Source organism: Aegilops tauschii, chromosome 3 (assembly GCF_002575655.3).
Source record: "Aegilops tauschii subsp. strangulata cultivar AL8/78 chromosome 3, Aet v6.0, whole genome shotgun sequence".
Taxonomy (NCBI): domain Eukaryota; kingdom Viridiplantae; phylum Streptophyta; class Magnoliopsida; order Poales; family Poaceae; genus Aegilops; species Aegilops tauschii.
The window spans coordinates 328,429,677-328,445,311 of record NC_053037.3 but is presented as its reverse complement, the minus strand read 5'-3'; the positions used below and the strand labels follow the sequence as shown (position 1 = coordinate 328,445,311).

The 15,635-nt window shown below is 49.8% G+C and overlaps 1 protein-coding gene across 1 annotated transcript; it reads left to right on the top strand.

Moving 5' to 3' along the window:
• Positions 1-446: 446 nt before the first annotated feature.
• On the top strand, positions 447-7,932 carry LOC109753726 (cinnamoyl-CoA reductase-like SNL6). The gene is made up of 4 exons (XM_020312646.4): positions 447-1,378; positions 3,879-4,054; positions 6,864-7,064; positions 7,151-7,932. Exons 1-4 carry the CDS (start codon positions 1,117-1,119, stop codon positions 7,631-7,633), a joined length of 1,122 nt encoding a protein of 373 aa, XP_020168235.1. The 5' UTR covers positions 447-1,116; the 3' UTR covers positions 7,634-7,932.
• Positions 7,933-15,635: the final 7,703 nt, after the last annotated feature.

Sequence of the window (15,635 nt, the reverse complement as noted above, 5' to 3'; positions counted from 1 at the left end):
CGTGAACAGTAAACATTTTTACAGACCCCGATTTTGTTTTTTCTTTTTTGCCGAGAACTGCTCCGATGTCTAAATGGGTTCAAATTTGGAGCGAACCTCACGCATCAAATTATCTACCACCCAAATTTTTTGGGATTTTTTGAATTTTTCTAGCATTTGTTTTGATTTTTTTCGAAGAGGGGGTGCAGATGAGCCCGGGAGCGGAAACTCCGCGTCCTAGTTGAAGCTTCCTCTTGCAATGCTTTTACGTGGCCCACTAAAAAACTTGGACATAGGAGATTAGGTGATTGGTCCACGGCTGTGCACGGTTTTGTTTCAGCCACGAGAGCAATGCAATGCTCTTGGATCGGCTGGAGAGTATGTATGGTGTCGGCGACGTTCTACACAGCGGGACCGCCACGGAGCGACCCATATATTTCTGTACGATCTCCGGGACCCTGTTTGTTAATGCAGACAACGTGGGTGGATCGCCTTGTCTCCCGGGGAAAACCCGTCCCATTGCAAGCCAACCACGAGCCCACAACAGTAGTACGTGCATCACCGGCACCTCCACCAAGAGGAAGAGCGTGCCAGTGAGTCTGCAAGAGAAGAGATAGTGGAGCCTGCCATGCCATGCCATGCCACGCCACGAACCAAGCCCATGTTCATCTTCTGCAGGCCTGCAGCGCAGATCCCATGGTGTATCTAGGGACACATGCGGATTCCACCATCCCCGTCTATTTATTAGAGCCGATTTCTCTGGACGGCCCTCAACCTGCGCAAGCTAGACCGTGACCGTGGGATCAGAACGGCTGAGCGATCCCAGCCACCCAGCGCAACTACCTCGAGGCAAGGCGCGCAGACAATCCAGTTCCAAGCTCCAAAGCCTATAGTCGTATAACCACCAGTCCACGACTCGCTCTGACGACCCGTAGAGGAGCAGAGCGCGGCACAGAGCCCACCTAACCTAAACCTCGCCGCGCCTGCGAGCACAGACCTCCTCTCTCTCTCTCCTCCTATAATTATCCACGTCTCGCAGAGCCCGGCCACACCACAGCTGACGCTTGCGAATCACTCCACCAGAAACCGCGCCACCGAGAGACCCGGGGGGTGGACGGACGCGCGCGCCCAGGCGGCATGGGCGTCTTACGGAGCACGCAGAGCATGCAGGCTGAGGTGGAGGAGATGCGCGCCGCGCTCTTCCACGGGGGCGGGGGCGCGGCCGGGTGGCGCCCCTCGGCCGGCGACAACGACGTCAAGCGCGCGGTCGACGGCGACGAAGGCGCGGCGGGCCCGCGCACCGTGTGCGTCACCGGCGGCATATCGTTCGTCGGCTTCGCCATCGTCGACCGCCTCCTCCGCCACGGATACACCGTGCGCCTCGCCCTCGAGACACAAGGTCAGTCAGCCATCCATCCTAATTCCTAAAGCCTCGCCGTCGCCGGCCGGCCATTAACCATTTGCTCATCTCCCTTTACCGCTTCCCGTGCTTGATTTGGGGGCCCCGGCCACGGTTGCGACGTCTTCAAAAGAACTGCAACCTTTACACATACGCGGATGCTACATCATTTGTTGTTTTATCATTCTTTGTGGCGGGCGAGACGCACCTTCGTGGCAGAGTTGAGTTGAATGCGCCATGTCGTTTTCTGTCCACACCCTGCCTACGTCTGAATCCAGGCGTGATTCACAGTTGCAATTTGTTTTTCGGAGTAGCATTTACTTATGATATGTGAATTCATCCGTACGTCCATATAACTCAGTACTCCCTCCGTCCAGGTGAATAAGACCTGCAAGGAGGGAAAAACAAGAGAACTTAATGGTTATTTGCTAATTAATAGCATTGCATGCAATGAATTAACCACTGCATGTTGTGTTTGCTAGTCTCGAGTCATTGAAAACATGCACGCCCGCATCTCTTATTGGTTGATATGTCAAGAAACAAGAAACGAGGTGGCAGTTAATACACCTCATCTAAATGTTTTGGAATTATTTGATTTTCGTAAAGTGACTTAGAGGATGCTTGGATCCAAAGGACTTATTTTGTCTGGCTAAAATAGTCTCTTTAAGAGGTTAAAGTTCCAAGCACCCCTGACTAAAGATGGGCTAAAACTAGTTTTGAGACTAAATTTTTTTAGTCAGGGGTACCCCTACTAAAATGTGGATTAGTCCTCTCTCTCCTTATTTAACTACTCTTCTTTAACACAGGCGGGTTCTGGATTGGAGGGTTTGAAGGATAATAAATGGTCATTAACTTGATTTTAGCCTCTTTAGTATTTGGATCCAGGTATGGACGAGGCTAGCAAGTTTTAGTTCCACTACTTTTAATCATGGGATTAAAACGTATCAAGCACCCTCTTAACACCTAGACAGAATCATGGGACTAAAACGTATTCAAGCACCCTCTTAACACCTAGACAGAGGGAGTACTATGGAGCAAGCTGGCGCATCTAACCTTGGGTGCATTTACAACCTTGCGCCAAAAGGGAAATACTGTTACATGTAGGCATCTAGTACACGTGGAATGTCAATGGCCTGTTTTGTTCTGCCTAGTCTTTTTCTCAGCAAAGTACAGTCGTTACGGCCTTGCTTGTAAGCAGTTGGCATATTTTACCATTTCGAACGAGCGTCTTGTAGCCCGACTCTCTGTCTCCTGTAACAAAAGTCTGTTGGGGATGGCACCGTGCTACCTAACCAACCGGTGCACTGGGATTGGTGTGCTGCATCGCACCACCATTTCCTCTCATGATTCCAGACCACTAGCTACTAGCTTGTGTACTGTTCCGCCCATTTTCTTTACGTCCCGACTGGCCAGTTTTTGCAATTTAAATACTCTCTTCGTCCTGAATTACTCGTCACTGATATGACTTGTTCGGGACGGAGGGAGTAGATGTTAATTAGTTAGGATATGTTAGCACCACCGATAGACAATATCATCAGCCGAGACCTGGTTTTCTTTTCCACCGCCACCGGTTAGAAGATTAGAACTTGTACATCGCTATGCATGTCGAATCAGCTTGCCTTTACCTAGCTACTAATAATTGACCGAAAGAAACAAGCCAAAGAGCTGATTAATCAATGAAGATCGAACCTGTGGCCACTAATTAAGACGTACGTAACAATCTAGCATCTGCTGAAACGTTGAACATGGACCAGATAACACTCGGCTCGGGATACTATATTCTCAAATTCGCTCTCGTGCTGTTCTGCACAACTTATATATATGGAGCTTCCTAAAAAATTCCCCTGCTTTCCGTTCCGCGCCTTCCTCCTGGTCAATCGCTTTCTTTCAAGTTCGTCCGGTTGGTGATGAACTGGTCTGCGAATCAAAGAACTGCAATAATATCTACTGCATTTTCCACGGCAGAACAACCGGATTCTTTCGACGCGATGATGAGAATTACTAGGTCAAGTACATCGTGATTGGTATTCAGAGAGTGCACTAATGCTGCCAACCATTTGGTTGGCAGCGACGCTTAGTAAGAAAAGGTCTTTTAACATGCTTTCTTTTACCTTCCTTTTTCACATGAGAGGTAGGAGTATAGAATAGATCTGAGCCGTTGATTGCATTGGGTACTGGGTTTGATTAACTCTCACCTCTTTACCTACCATGTGAAAAGAGGAGGTAAGAATGAGCATGTTAAAATCGCTCAACAAAGAAACGGAGGGAGTAGTACAGTACTAGCTACTCGGTCAACAACCCTTTGATTGGCTGAACAAATTATTGTGCACAAGTAACAAAGGTCTTGTTAGATCATTTAGGTCATCAGCTAACAAATTGTTACCCCGCAAAAAAAAAATGTTAGGCTATGGGCTAATGCACATCATTTGCAGAATTAATTAGAACATGTCAAGAGGGTATTTTTGCGTGGTGGATCTTGATATGTCTGTTTTATTGGCAGAGGACCTGGATAAGCTAAGGGAGATGGAGATGTTCGGGGAGGACGGCCGGGACGGGGTGTGGACGGTGATGGCGAATGTGATGGAACCCGAGAGCCTGCACCGGGCGTTCGACGGCTGCACAGGCGTGTTCCACACCTCGGCGTTCGTTGATCCCGGGGGCATGTCCGGCTACACGGTGAGTGATCCTCGCTGCTACAATCTTCAGAAATTATTTATGTGTCTGCTCCCTACATTGTCGTCACGTCGAAAAACACACACAGGGAAGCAGGAGGACCTGCTTTCTTTTATTTGCTTTACTAGTTTCCTATAAGAAAACGAAGAACATGAAACATGGGTGATACAAGCTGGCACGTGCACATATGAACACATCACAATGTCAAGCCGTTAAGGATTTGTAGTTTCTTGACCTGGAAGTTTCGACGAGGGAAGGGATTTCTAAAAGATGGTGATTTTGAAATACTAACAAAAAAAATAGCAACTGTTAAACTGACCAGCAGGAAAATCGTAAAGGGAACAAACGACATACAAGACCGAGTAAGCAGGACGTGGTTTTTTTTAGGGTTAATACTGCCGCTTTATTTAATCATCAAACCTCGGAATATCATCTGAGATTACATCAAGAACAAAGTCTGGGAAACCCCCAACCAAACCTTACACAGTTCATCACCGACCCTTACTCTAGCTAATTTATGCACGACAACATTAACAGAACGATGTTAATGTTGAACTGTTGTATTTCCGTTATGAAAGTAATGGAAAGGGGTTGCGCCCGGTTCAAAAAAAAACATTAACAGAACGATGAACCCGCAAAATCTTGCGTTCAGCAAACGACCCAAGTAGAGCCTTAATCTCCTGTACCCATGGACCAGCAGCAGGACATGGTTAAAGGATACTTACTAATAAAAAGGCTATCGCTTCTTACCATCATAATTTCGTTCGTTTTTTATCCTGGTTTGGTCCGTCAATTTCGTCCGTCACGCTATGTGTAATCCTCGATAGAACTTTGCGTACAGCCTCCTTGGCCCGAAATCGGCCCAGCCAAAAAATATAACATGGAACCGACCCAGATATAAAATAAAAGTTTTAACCTGGGACCGATCCCCCAACATTGCACGTCGAGGCCCAAGGCCGCAACCAGCCGAACCAAGGCGTCATTGTACAAAAGAAAAGGTTTGTTTCTTTATAAATTAGTACCACCTCGCTGCTTTACAGCCCATTCTACCGATTTATATATGTTTCTGATTCAAAATCATTAAGCATCCTAGAGAACTACTGTTTGTGAGGAAAGCGCCTTTGAGAATACGGAAAAAAGATGGCTGATTATGGCTTTAGATTTCATGAGATGTGTGGCGTGATCAGAGGGCATAAATATGGAAAAAGAGTGGCGTGATTAGCGGCATAAATATGGAAAGAGAGTTTGGCAAAAATTCCTTAAAGAAAGGAGAGAATAATGTTGCAAAGGAATTACTACCCAGACAATAAATCGGGGTCGTTCGGTCAGATGCTTAAGGAATTATAATTAGTTATTTCTTTTTTTGCAAAATTATAATTAGTTATTTCTAACGCTTTAGAGGGCCTAACATACCTTTTAGTGAGATTTTAAAATTGCTTCAACTTACAAATAATGCCTTCAAGATTTCAAAATTAGGGACCCCTTTAAGGTCAGAATGCCGTATAGAAATCGTACCAAAAGTATTGTATCTGTAAATAACTAGGGATTGTTTGTTCAAATGCTAAGGAATTATAATTCGTTATTTCTAATGTACTGAAGATGGTCTAACACAACCCTTTTAGCGAGATTTTTTTCACAACAACTTACAAATAATGCCTTTAAGATTTGAAAATTAGGGGGCCCTTTAAGATCAGGATCATCGTCCAAAAAACGTATTAAAAACATTGTATCTGTAGCATGCTTCTTAATATACAATTGGAAAAAGAGTTCCTCACGTGCAAGCTTTGCAATGTTCGAATAATGACTGCCGCAACGCATCTGGGGACCAAGACCCGTAAATCTCTCCTCGCCCTAATTATTTTGTCTCCCCCGGTGAATTCAAGGGTGGGCCCACACTAACTAACTAATCACCCCCCCCCCCCCCCCCCAATTCAATTGTGGGACCAACACTAACTAATCTCACACAACTGAATTCGCGCGAATTAGCCACGCCCGTACAATTGATATGATTTTTTACTAGACCTTGGTGTGTGCCTTCCCGCCGTCGTCGGGTGGCATCATTCGGATGTTGTTGGGTCATGCTGCTATATATATCGGTGGATACACCATTATCTCTCCTGTTGCAACGCACGGGCATATGTGCTAGTCTATCTAACTCAAGGCGCAAGTGCCCAACTGAAGGCCAAAATATTCCAAGTCTTATTGAATGGTTGGTGGAGGATGGACAACAGATTGCGGTTAGTAGGTGAAATTGACCAATGTGGTTACGTTAGGTGGTAACAGCCAAACTGATTCAGTTAACCTTTTGTGAAACTATTGAGGGCCGCATAGATGATAGATGTGTCATTTTCGGTATTATTGCCTGCCACGAGCACTAGCCAATAGCCACTAGGTCTAGTGAAAAGTGCACCTTCGTGACGTGTCCTATAGTTGACATGTTGCCGTTTCATCTGACCTAGTAGAACCCAAAATAAAGAAGACGCTAACGACTGATCTGAACTGTGAAACACAATGTCCTCCAATTGCGCGGGTAGTCTGGTAATCTGCTGGAGTCTAGGAAAATGCCATCTCCGGGAATCTGCGGAGCGGGGAAATTGCAATTCCGCCGTTTTGAACTGCAGCTCCGCCAACTCCGCTCCTGGAGTTGTGGAGCGGAGCGGTACCGAACAGCGCCTTAGTCAGGTGTGCGCCATGTCTAATTCGGTCACATCAACTCCCTTGGCAATAGAACATAACACCAGGACAGGTTTACCATGCATCTCTCTGAAACAACATGAACCTAACCTTTCCACTGTGGATCTTGTTGTAACAGAAACATATGGCTAGCTTGGAAGCCCAAGCAGCGGAGCGGGTGATCCAAGCGTGCGTGAGGACGGAATCCGTCAGGAAGTGCGTCTTCACCTCGTCCTTGCTGGCCTGCGTGTGGAGGCAAAACCACCCTCATGAAAGACGGGGCCCGACCATCGTCGACGAGAACTGCTGGAGCGACGAGAGCTTCTGCCGCAACAACAAGGTCCGTGGTCTCAAGCAATCTGAATCCATCAAGATTTCCCGCGTCTTTAGGCATTGTATAATGATGTGAGGTGGATCTTTTTTCAGTTATGGTTTGCACTCGGCAAGACGGCGGCAGAGAAGGCGGCCTGGAGGGCGGCCCGGGGGAGAGACCTGAAGCTCGTCACCGTCTGCCCCGCGCTGGTCACGGGGCCGGGGTTTCGCCGCCGCAACTCCACCGCCTCCATCGCGTACCTCAAGGGATCTGGTGTGATGCTCGCGGATGGCGTCCTGGCGACGGCGAACGTGGCGACGGTGGCCGAGGCCCACGTCCGGGTGTACGAGGCGATGGGCGACAACACGGCCGGCGGCAGGTACATCTGCTACGACCATGTGATCCGGAGAGCCGAGGAGTTCGCCGAGCTGGAGCGGCAGCTGGGGATCCCGAGCAGAACGGCGGCAACGCAGAGCGTAGACGACGACGACCGTCCGGCGAGGTTCGAGCTCTGCAAAAGGAAGCTGGGGAGGCTCATGTCCTCGAGGAGGAGGTGCACGTACGATGACTATTACTGCCCTGTTACGTTCCAATAGGGCGCCAAGACAACGCTGCTGGTGGATATGAAGGCACTTCTAGATTGGGTTCGCACGGCAGGTGACAATTCAATCCAGCACCGACTCCCCTGGGTTGCACATGCTCCTTGATGAGGTCAAAACCTGAATGGAAGTGGGAGAAAAAAGAGTAGTAGGAGTACTAGTTGATTGTTGATTGTTGATTGTCCCTGTGGACAAACAGGAGTAGAGACGTAGAATGTACGCGAGTGCGATGGTGTATATAGTGATAGTGCGATCTTGTAGGTTATTTATCAATAAAGTTGGATCGAATTTTTCTTTGTGCTGTCCGCTGTCCAGTGATACGAACATTACTGAAAAGCCATTCTGTTTGTTTGTCAAATCACAAGTACAGCACCATTTTCAGCCATTCTGTTTGCAGGTAAAAAGTTTAGTGGCAACTGGAGCACCTTGTCAAATCCAAAGTACAGTGTCATTTTTCTTTTGAATGTCGTCTTACCCGAGCCGTGTCCAGTTACCGTGTGGTGTATTATTCTTCAAATGCCATCTAACCTGCACCTTTTCTTTCAAGCCCTGGATTGTAGAACAATTATCCTACGGTGTTTTCCGTTGCTATATGTATAAGCATGTTTTTTTTGACCCGCAAACCGCAGAACAACAGTATATGAACAACAACAAAATAACTAAAAAATAACAGAGAAAAGGAGGAAAAGAAGAAACAAAAAGCCTCTAAAAGGCCAAAACACTATTTTAGGGGCTAGCTCGATGTTACTTGAATGCCATTTACTGAACTATCTTCTTTTTTCTTCTTCTGGCGAAAGCATATTTTATTATTTTACGGAAGCAAGACGAAAGGTCAGTACATAAGAAACAAAGGCGGCTAAAAACTACTTTGAATTGGAACCCTACTACTCTATATTAGTCTAATCTAATTCGGATTGCTCTAACGGGTCAAAAAACAAGGGATCGCCTAATTAGGGGAATTTGCCCTCATCTGATTGCGAATGGGGGTCTGACCCACTTTCAATATGCTGACGACACCATTATGATGGTGGAAGGCTCAGATGAGGATATTCAGAATCTAAAGTTCCTCCTCCTTTGCTTCCAGGAAATGTCGGGCCTCACGATTAACTTCGCCAAGAGTGAGGTGATGGTCATAGGATACTCCCCGATGGAAGCTCAGCGAATTGCCGACCGCTTGAACTGCCGTTTGGGAACATTTCCGACCACCTACCTTGGCGTTCCTCTTAGTGACACTGGTCTGCTTGAGAAGGATTTTCGCCCAATAATCGCCAAGCTCCAACCCAGGATGGAGCCATGGCAGGGGAGGTGGCTATCTAAAGCCGCTCGAGTGATTCTGATGAATTCCTCCCTTATTAGTCTACTGATGTATATCATGGGATTCTATAGTTTACATGAATCCCTTCACCATGAGGTCACCAAACTCCTCTCCAGATTTTTCTGGGCGGGAGAAAACAATAAACGGAAGTACCACATGGTCAAGTGGTCTGAGATCTACAAGCCGAAAGACCAAGGAGGGCTTGGGGTTATTTCATCAAAGTGCATGAATATTGCCCTCCTCTCCAAATGGCTTTGGCGGATTCGGACTGCTGAAGGCGGCCTGTGGCTTGAGATTATCCGTGCTAAGTACTTACGCGGACAGCCACTGGCTTTCGCGTATAGAAATGGTGGCTCCCAATTCTGGCAATTGGTGATTCGTCTGATGCCGGTTTTGCGTATTGGGACCTCCATTAAAATTGGTTCTGGCTCCGGCACCTTGTTCTGGCTAGACCGGTGGGCAGGGACCCGCACCTTTGCTGACCGCTTTTCCGCGTTGTTCGCGATCTGTGTCCGCCCACAACTCTCCGTGGCTGTGGCCTTAGCTGACTTGGGGGCTATTGCCTTTCGCCGTACCTTCGGGGCGGTGGAACTTGGGCAATGGGATGAAATGCTTGAGTGTATTACCCTACACCCCCCTCCCTAGATCCCGATTCCCTTTCTTGGCACCTCGAGCCAAGTGGCCGCTTCTCAACGAGGGATCCCTCTATCAGGCGATTGTCCCACCCCGGGCCCGGTGGAACTCTCGGTGCTCTGGGAGATAAAACTCCCCTTGAAGATCCGCATCTTCCTCTGGCAATGGGTCCGCAGACGCCTACCTTCGGGTACGAAGGTCCGCAAACGTAATGGCCCTGGGGATGGGCTATGCCCCATTTGCTTGGTACCGGAAGATTGCAATCACATCTTCTTCCGGTGTCCGGTGGCCCAATTCCTTTGGAGTTGCATCCGGGAGGTGGTTGGTGGCAACTGGTGCCATGACAACCTCCCGGACTTGTTTGGGGAGGTACTTAGGCTCCCCAGTTCTAGCCGCCCATCCATGTGGGTGGTGTTGGGTACCTTAGCTTGGACCCTCTGGTGTAACCGTAATAAGCTAGTCATTGAACTCGTGATTCCTTGGCGTGTGACTGATGCTATCTACAAATTGTGTGGCCTTCTACAGCTCTGGAGACCGCTTAGCAAGCGGAGAGACCGGGACGCCATCGACATCATCATAGCGGGTCTTCGATCTTCGGCATCGACCTTCGCCCCTCCTCCACCACCCCCTCCGCCACCTCCCGAGCCGGATTAGCTTCTTTTTTAGCTTTAGCTTTGTTTGGGGCTTGTCTTGCTGTGCCCCCAGCATGACTATGACTTAATTACTCTATGTACTGTGATGTTGGATACTTGGTTCGTTGCTTTATTTATAAAGCGGGGGGAAACCCTTTTCGTATAAGTATGAAACTGGGAAAGCTACATCTTAATTTATTTGTATCTTTGCACTACAAAAAAAAAGACACATCCGTGACATTTTGGGCCGAACGAAATTTTTTTCTGTCATACATATGACACTTCTATGACGATAATTGTGACAAAACCCGGTATCATCATAGATGTGGTGGGCTCCTACTTCTATGACAAAAAATCATGACAGAAAATGGGCTTTTTGTCCTGGGCGGGCCGGAGACGCAGCTGCATGACATTCTTTGGGCCGTCCATGACGGAAAAAACCGTGGTAGAAGCGAGGGCGAGGAAAATTTCGGGGAGTTCCCGGTTACGGTGGGAGGTCGGGGGCCGAGCGATGCGCGTTTCTCTCGTACACGTACGCGCGTGTGTGCGAGGCGTTGGCTCTAACTGAACCCGAGCGAGGCGTTGGGCTCTAACTGAACCCGAGCGATTGCACTACAGGCTACACGTTACTGAACCCGAGCGATCGATCGATGGCTGTTAACTGAACCCGATCGAGCGATTCCTTCGCTACTGCTGCTAACTGAAGCCGATCGATGCTGCCTCTGGGATGAACAGTGAGTGTTGCGCGCGGGGGGGGGGGGGGGGGGTGGATGAACAGTGAGCGGCGGCGTTGCCTCTGGATGAACAGGATCCTGTGGTGTGGAGGGCTGGATGAACAGTAGACAGTGGAGGGGTGCCCGTGGAGGGGTGGTTGAACAGGACCCCGTGGTGTGGAGGGCTGGATGAACAGTAGACGGTGGAGGGGTGCCCGTGGAGGGGTGGTTGAACAGTAGCCGGTGGAGTAGCGTGCGGTGGAGGCTGGATGAACAGGAGCCTGTGGAGGCTGGAGGAGGTCGACGGTAGCCCGTGGAGGCTGGAGGAGGTCGACGGTGGAGATGAACAGTATCCCGTGGAGTCTCATTTTGCGGTACGCCACACCCCTCCCGATGAACAGGACCCCCGTTTCGACCATAGGAGGTCCGTTTCGTCCGTTTTGTGGTACGCCACACCCCTCACGATCAACAGGACCCCCGTTTTGACCGTAGGAGGTCCGTTTCGTCCGTTTTGCGGTACGCCACACCCCTCCCGATGAACATGATCCCGTTTCGAACGTGGTCGGTCGAACACAAGGCCGTTTCCTCCGTTATGCGGTACGCCAGGCCTGGTTTCCATCACCTGTTCCATCCAAGCCCTCCCGATGAACACGACCACGCATTCCGTTCCGACCCAGCCGGTTGGCTCCCACGCGTTCCGTTGCCTCCCGATGAACACGACGCATTCCGTTGCCTCCCCATGAACACGACGCATTCCGTTGCCTCCCCATGAACACGACGACGACGCTGTTTCTCCGTTCCGACCCAGCCATGTCAACGAGCCCTCGCCGTACGTATGCGCGAGTAGGCGTTCGAGACCCCGCCCGTATGTACACATACGTGGCCGTATTTTCTTTCTTGCACCCTGGCCGCTGTACGGACGTGTACATGCTACGTGCGCGCCTCTACTACGACACGTGCGCGCCTCTACATCCACCAGTATATATGTGCGTACACGTTCGCGACCAGAATGACAACGCTACCTACGCTTCGACCAGGTGGGTCCCGACTGTCAGGCACTTCCTTGCGTGCGAAGATGTAGCTGGTGGGTCCCAGCAGTCAGGGGGGCGAATCGTTTTATTTTTTTTGCCCGGACGCACTTCCTTGCGTGCGAAGGTGTAGCTGGTGGGTCCCAGCAGTCAGGGGGGAAACGTTTTTTTGCGAAATACGGTGGCCCGTCCGGTGGGTCCCCGCTGTCAGGTGGAGGAATAATTATTTTGCGCGTAATAAGGAGGCACTTCCTTGCTGCGGCCGTGGACCCAGCTGTCAGCGTCTCCACGCACAGTACTCTTCCGATGGAAGTCGGTCGTTGACCACATTGACCACGCCGCGCCGAGAGCACCACGGCGGTGGACGACGGCGAGGCCTAGGAAGGGGACGACACGGAGGCAGGGAAGACTCGGCAGTTGTTTCCCACGCGGAGGGGAGTACGACTGTACGAGAGTTTACTGGTTCGTCTGCCATCGCCGGAGAATAACAGCAGGTGTGGGTGAGTAGAGGGATGGCTAGGCCAACGATGGGAGTACGATGGGGCGGTGAGGCCTGCGCGGCAGCACAGCCGGCCGCGGGGAGGAGGGAGCAGGCAGTCCCGCCGGCGCTTGTTTGAGCGGCTGGAGCAGGAAGAGCAGAGATTGAAGAAGCACGACGGGCGTTGGATGGACATCCAACAGTCAGTGCTTGTGCGTCGACCTTTTTTTAGGAAAGCCTCAAATCTATGGAAAACAGCATACAACCCATCTGCATTATTTCTAATAATTTAAAGCCCATTTGCTAATTTTTAAGGCTTTTTTTGAGCCCATATTCTTTTTGTTAGCATTACAGCCCATATTGTGGCCACGGTTAAAAAAATATACGAAATTTTGCATATTTCGGTGCGGTCCAAACTGTTTTTAATCCCAAAATTTCGACTCACATTCAAACTGATTTTAAAAATAAATATATATCAATATAAAATCCAACAAATTCTCCACGCATCAAAATTAATGTAATTTAAAATCTTGAAATGAAAAAAAAGATATTTGAAACTAATTGCCGGTTTGATGTGTTTTAAAAATGTACAGCCCATTTCTCATTACTGATGGGCCATTTTCTCGGCCAGCCGAATGAAAACTCTCCTTGTCTTGAAAGATTTGCAGCCCAACAGGCCTGACAAAGCGACTTACTTGGCAAATCACAAAAAACTGGGCCGTGGTCGTGGACCCAGTTGTCAGCCTCTCCACGTACAGTACTCTTCCGATGGAAGTCGTTCCTTGACCACGTTGACCACGCCGCGCGGAGAGCACCACGGCGATGGACGACGGCGAGGCCTAGGAAGGGGACGACGCGGATCCGGGGAAGACGCGGCAGTGGAAGCCCGCGCGGAGAGAAGTACGAGGGTTCACTGGTTCGGCTGCGGTGTGAGGCTGCCGTCACCGCAGGGCCTGGCCAGCGGTGGAAATAGTAGGGCGCAGTGAGGCCTCTGCGGCAGCACAGCCGGCCACGGGAGGCAGGAGCATGCGGCACGACCGGCGCTGCTTTGGGCGGCTGGAGCAAGAAGACCAGAGGTTGAAGAAGCACTACGGCCGTTGGATGGACATCGTATGGTCACTAGAGCTAGAACCGTTCATATTGACTAAGTTGACAAAGCCCTTCGTCCTCGTCAACTTAGTAGGCCCACAAGTCAGCCTCCCACCAAGGTGGGTCCCAGCGGGGGAGTATTCATTTTTTTGTGCGTAATAAGGAGGCACTTCCGGTGGGTCCGAGCTGACAGCGGGGGGAACGTTTTTTTCTCGAAATACGGTGGCCCATCCGGTGGGTCCCAGCAGCCAGGGGGAAACGATTTTTTTCACAAAATACTGGTGGCCCGTCCGGTGGGTCCCCGCTGTTAGGTGGAGGAATAATTATTTACCGCGTAATAAGGAGGCACTTCCTTGCGGCTGCCGTGGACCCAGCTGTCAGCCTCTCCACGTCCGATGGAAGTCGGTCGTTGACCATTGACCACGCCGTGCCGAGAGCACTACGGCGGTGGACGACGGCGAGGCCTAGGAAGGGGACGACGCGGAGCCGGGCAAGACGCGGCAGTGGATGCCCACGCGAAGAGGAGTACGAGCGTTCACTGGTTCGGCTACGGTGTGAGGCTGCCGTCGCCGCAGAATAACAGGGGGTATGGGTGAGTGGAGGGATGGCCTGGCCAGTGGTGGGAGTAGTATGGGGGCGGTGAGGCCTCCGCGGTAGCACAGCCGGCCACGGGACGCAGGAGCAGGCGGCACGACCGACGCTGCTTTGGGCGGCTGGAGCAAGAAGACCAGAGGTTGAAGAAGCACTATGGCCGTTGGATGGACATCATATGGTCACTGGAGTATTGACTAAGTTGACAAAGCCCTCCGTCCCCGTCAACTTAGTAGGCCCACAAGTCAGCCCAACAATATGGTGGGTCCCAGCTAGCAGGGGGTATTCATATTTTTGGGCGTAATAAGGAGGCACGTCCTTGCATGCGAAGATATAGCTGGTGGGTCCGACCTGTCAGCAGGGGGAACGTTTTTTTCGCGAAATACAGAGGCCCTTCCTGTGGGTCCTAGCTGTCAGGTGGAGGAATCATTATTTTGCGCGTAATAAGGAGGCATTTCCTTGCGTGCGGCCGTGGACCCAGCTGTCAGCCTCTCCACGTACAGTCCACTTCCGATGGATGTCGTTCATTGACCACGTTGACCAGGCCGCGCTGAGAGCACCAGGGCGGTGGACGACGGCGAGGCCTAGGAAGGGAACAACACGGAGCCAGGGAATACTCGGCAGTTGTTTCCCACGCGGAGGAGTACGAGGGTTTACTGGTTCGTCTGCCGTCGCAGGAGAATAACAGCATGTGTGGGTGAGTAGAGGGATGGCTAGGCCAGCGATGGGAGTACGGTGGGGCCGTGAGGCCTGCGCGGCAGCATAGCCGGCCGCGGGAGGAGGGAGCAGGCAGTCCCGCCGGCGCTTGTTTGAGCGGCTGGAGCATGAAGACCAGAGATTGAAGAAGCACGACAGCCGTTGGATGGACATCCAACAGTCACTGCTCTCGTGTGTTGACTAAGTTGACATGGCGTTGCGTGTGCGTCAACCTTTTTTTTATGAAAGCATACGCGTCAACCTGTAGTAGGCGCACAAGTCAGCCTCAAATCTGTGGAAAACAGCATACAACCCATCTGCTATTATTTCTAATAATGTACAGCCCATTTACTAATTCTTAAGAATTTCTTTGGAGCCCATCTTCTTTTTGTTAGCATTACACCCCATATTGTGGCCACGGTTAAAAAGTATACGAAATTTTGCATATTTCGGTGCGGTCAACTATTTTTAATCCAGAAATATCGATTCACATTCAAACTATTTTGAAAAATAATTTATATAAATATAAAATCCAAATAATTTTCCACGCATAAAAATCAATGGAATTTAAGATCTTGTAATGAAAAAAAATTGAAACTAATTCCCGGTTTGATGTGTTTTAAAAATGTACAACCCATTTCTGGGCAAACCGAATGAAACTCTCCTCGTCTTGAAAGATTTGCAGCCCAGCAGGGCCGATAAAGCAAGTAGGCCTTGTTTGGGTATTTCTTTTTAAAAAATAGAACTGGGCTAGCCATTTTCAGCAAGAAAAAAACACAACTGGGCTCATGATGTGGTAAACATAAATAAAACCTTGGCTAGAC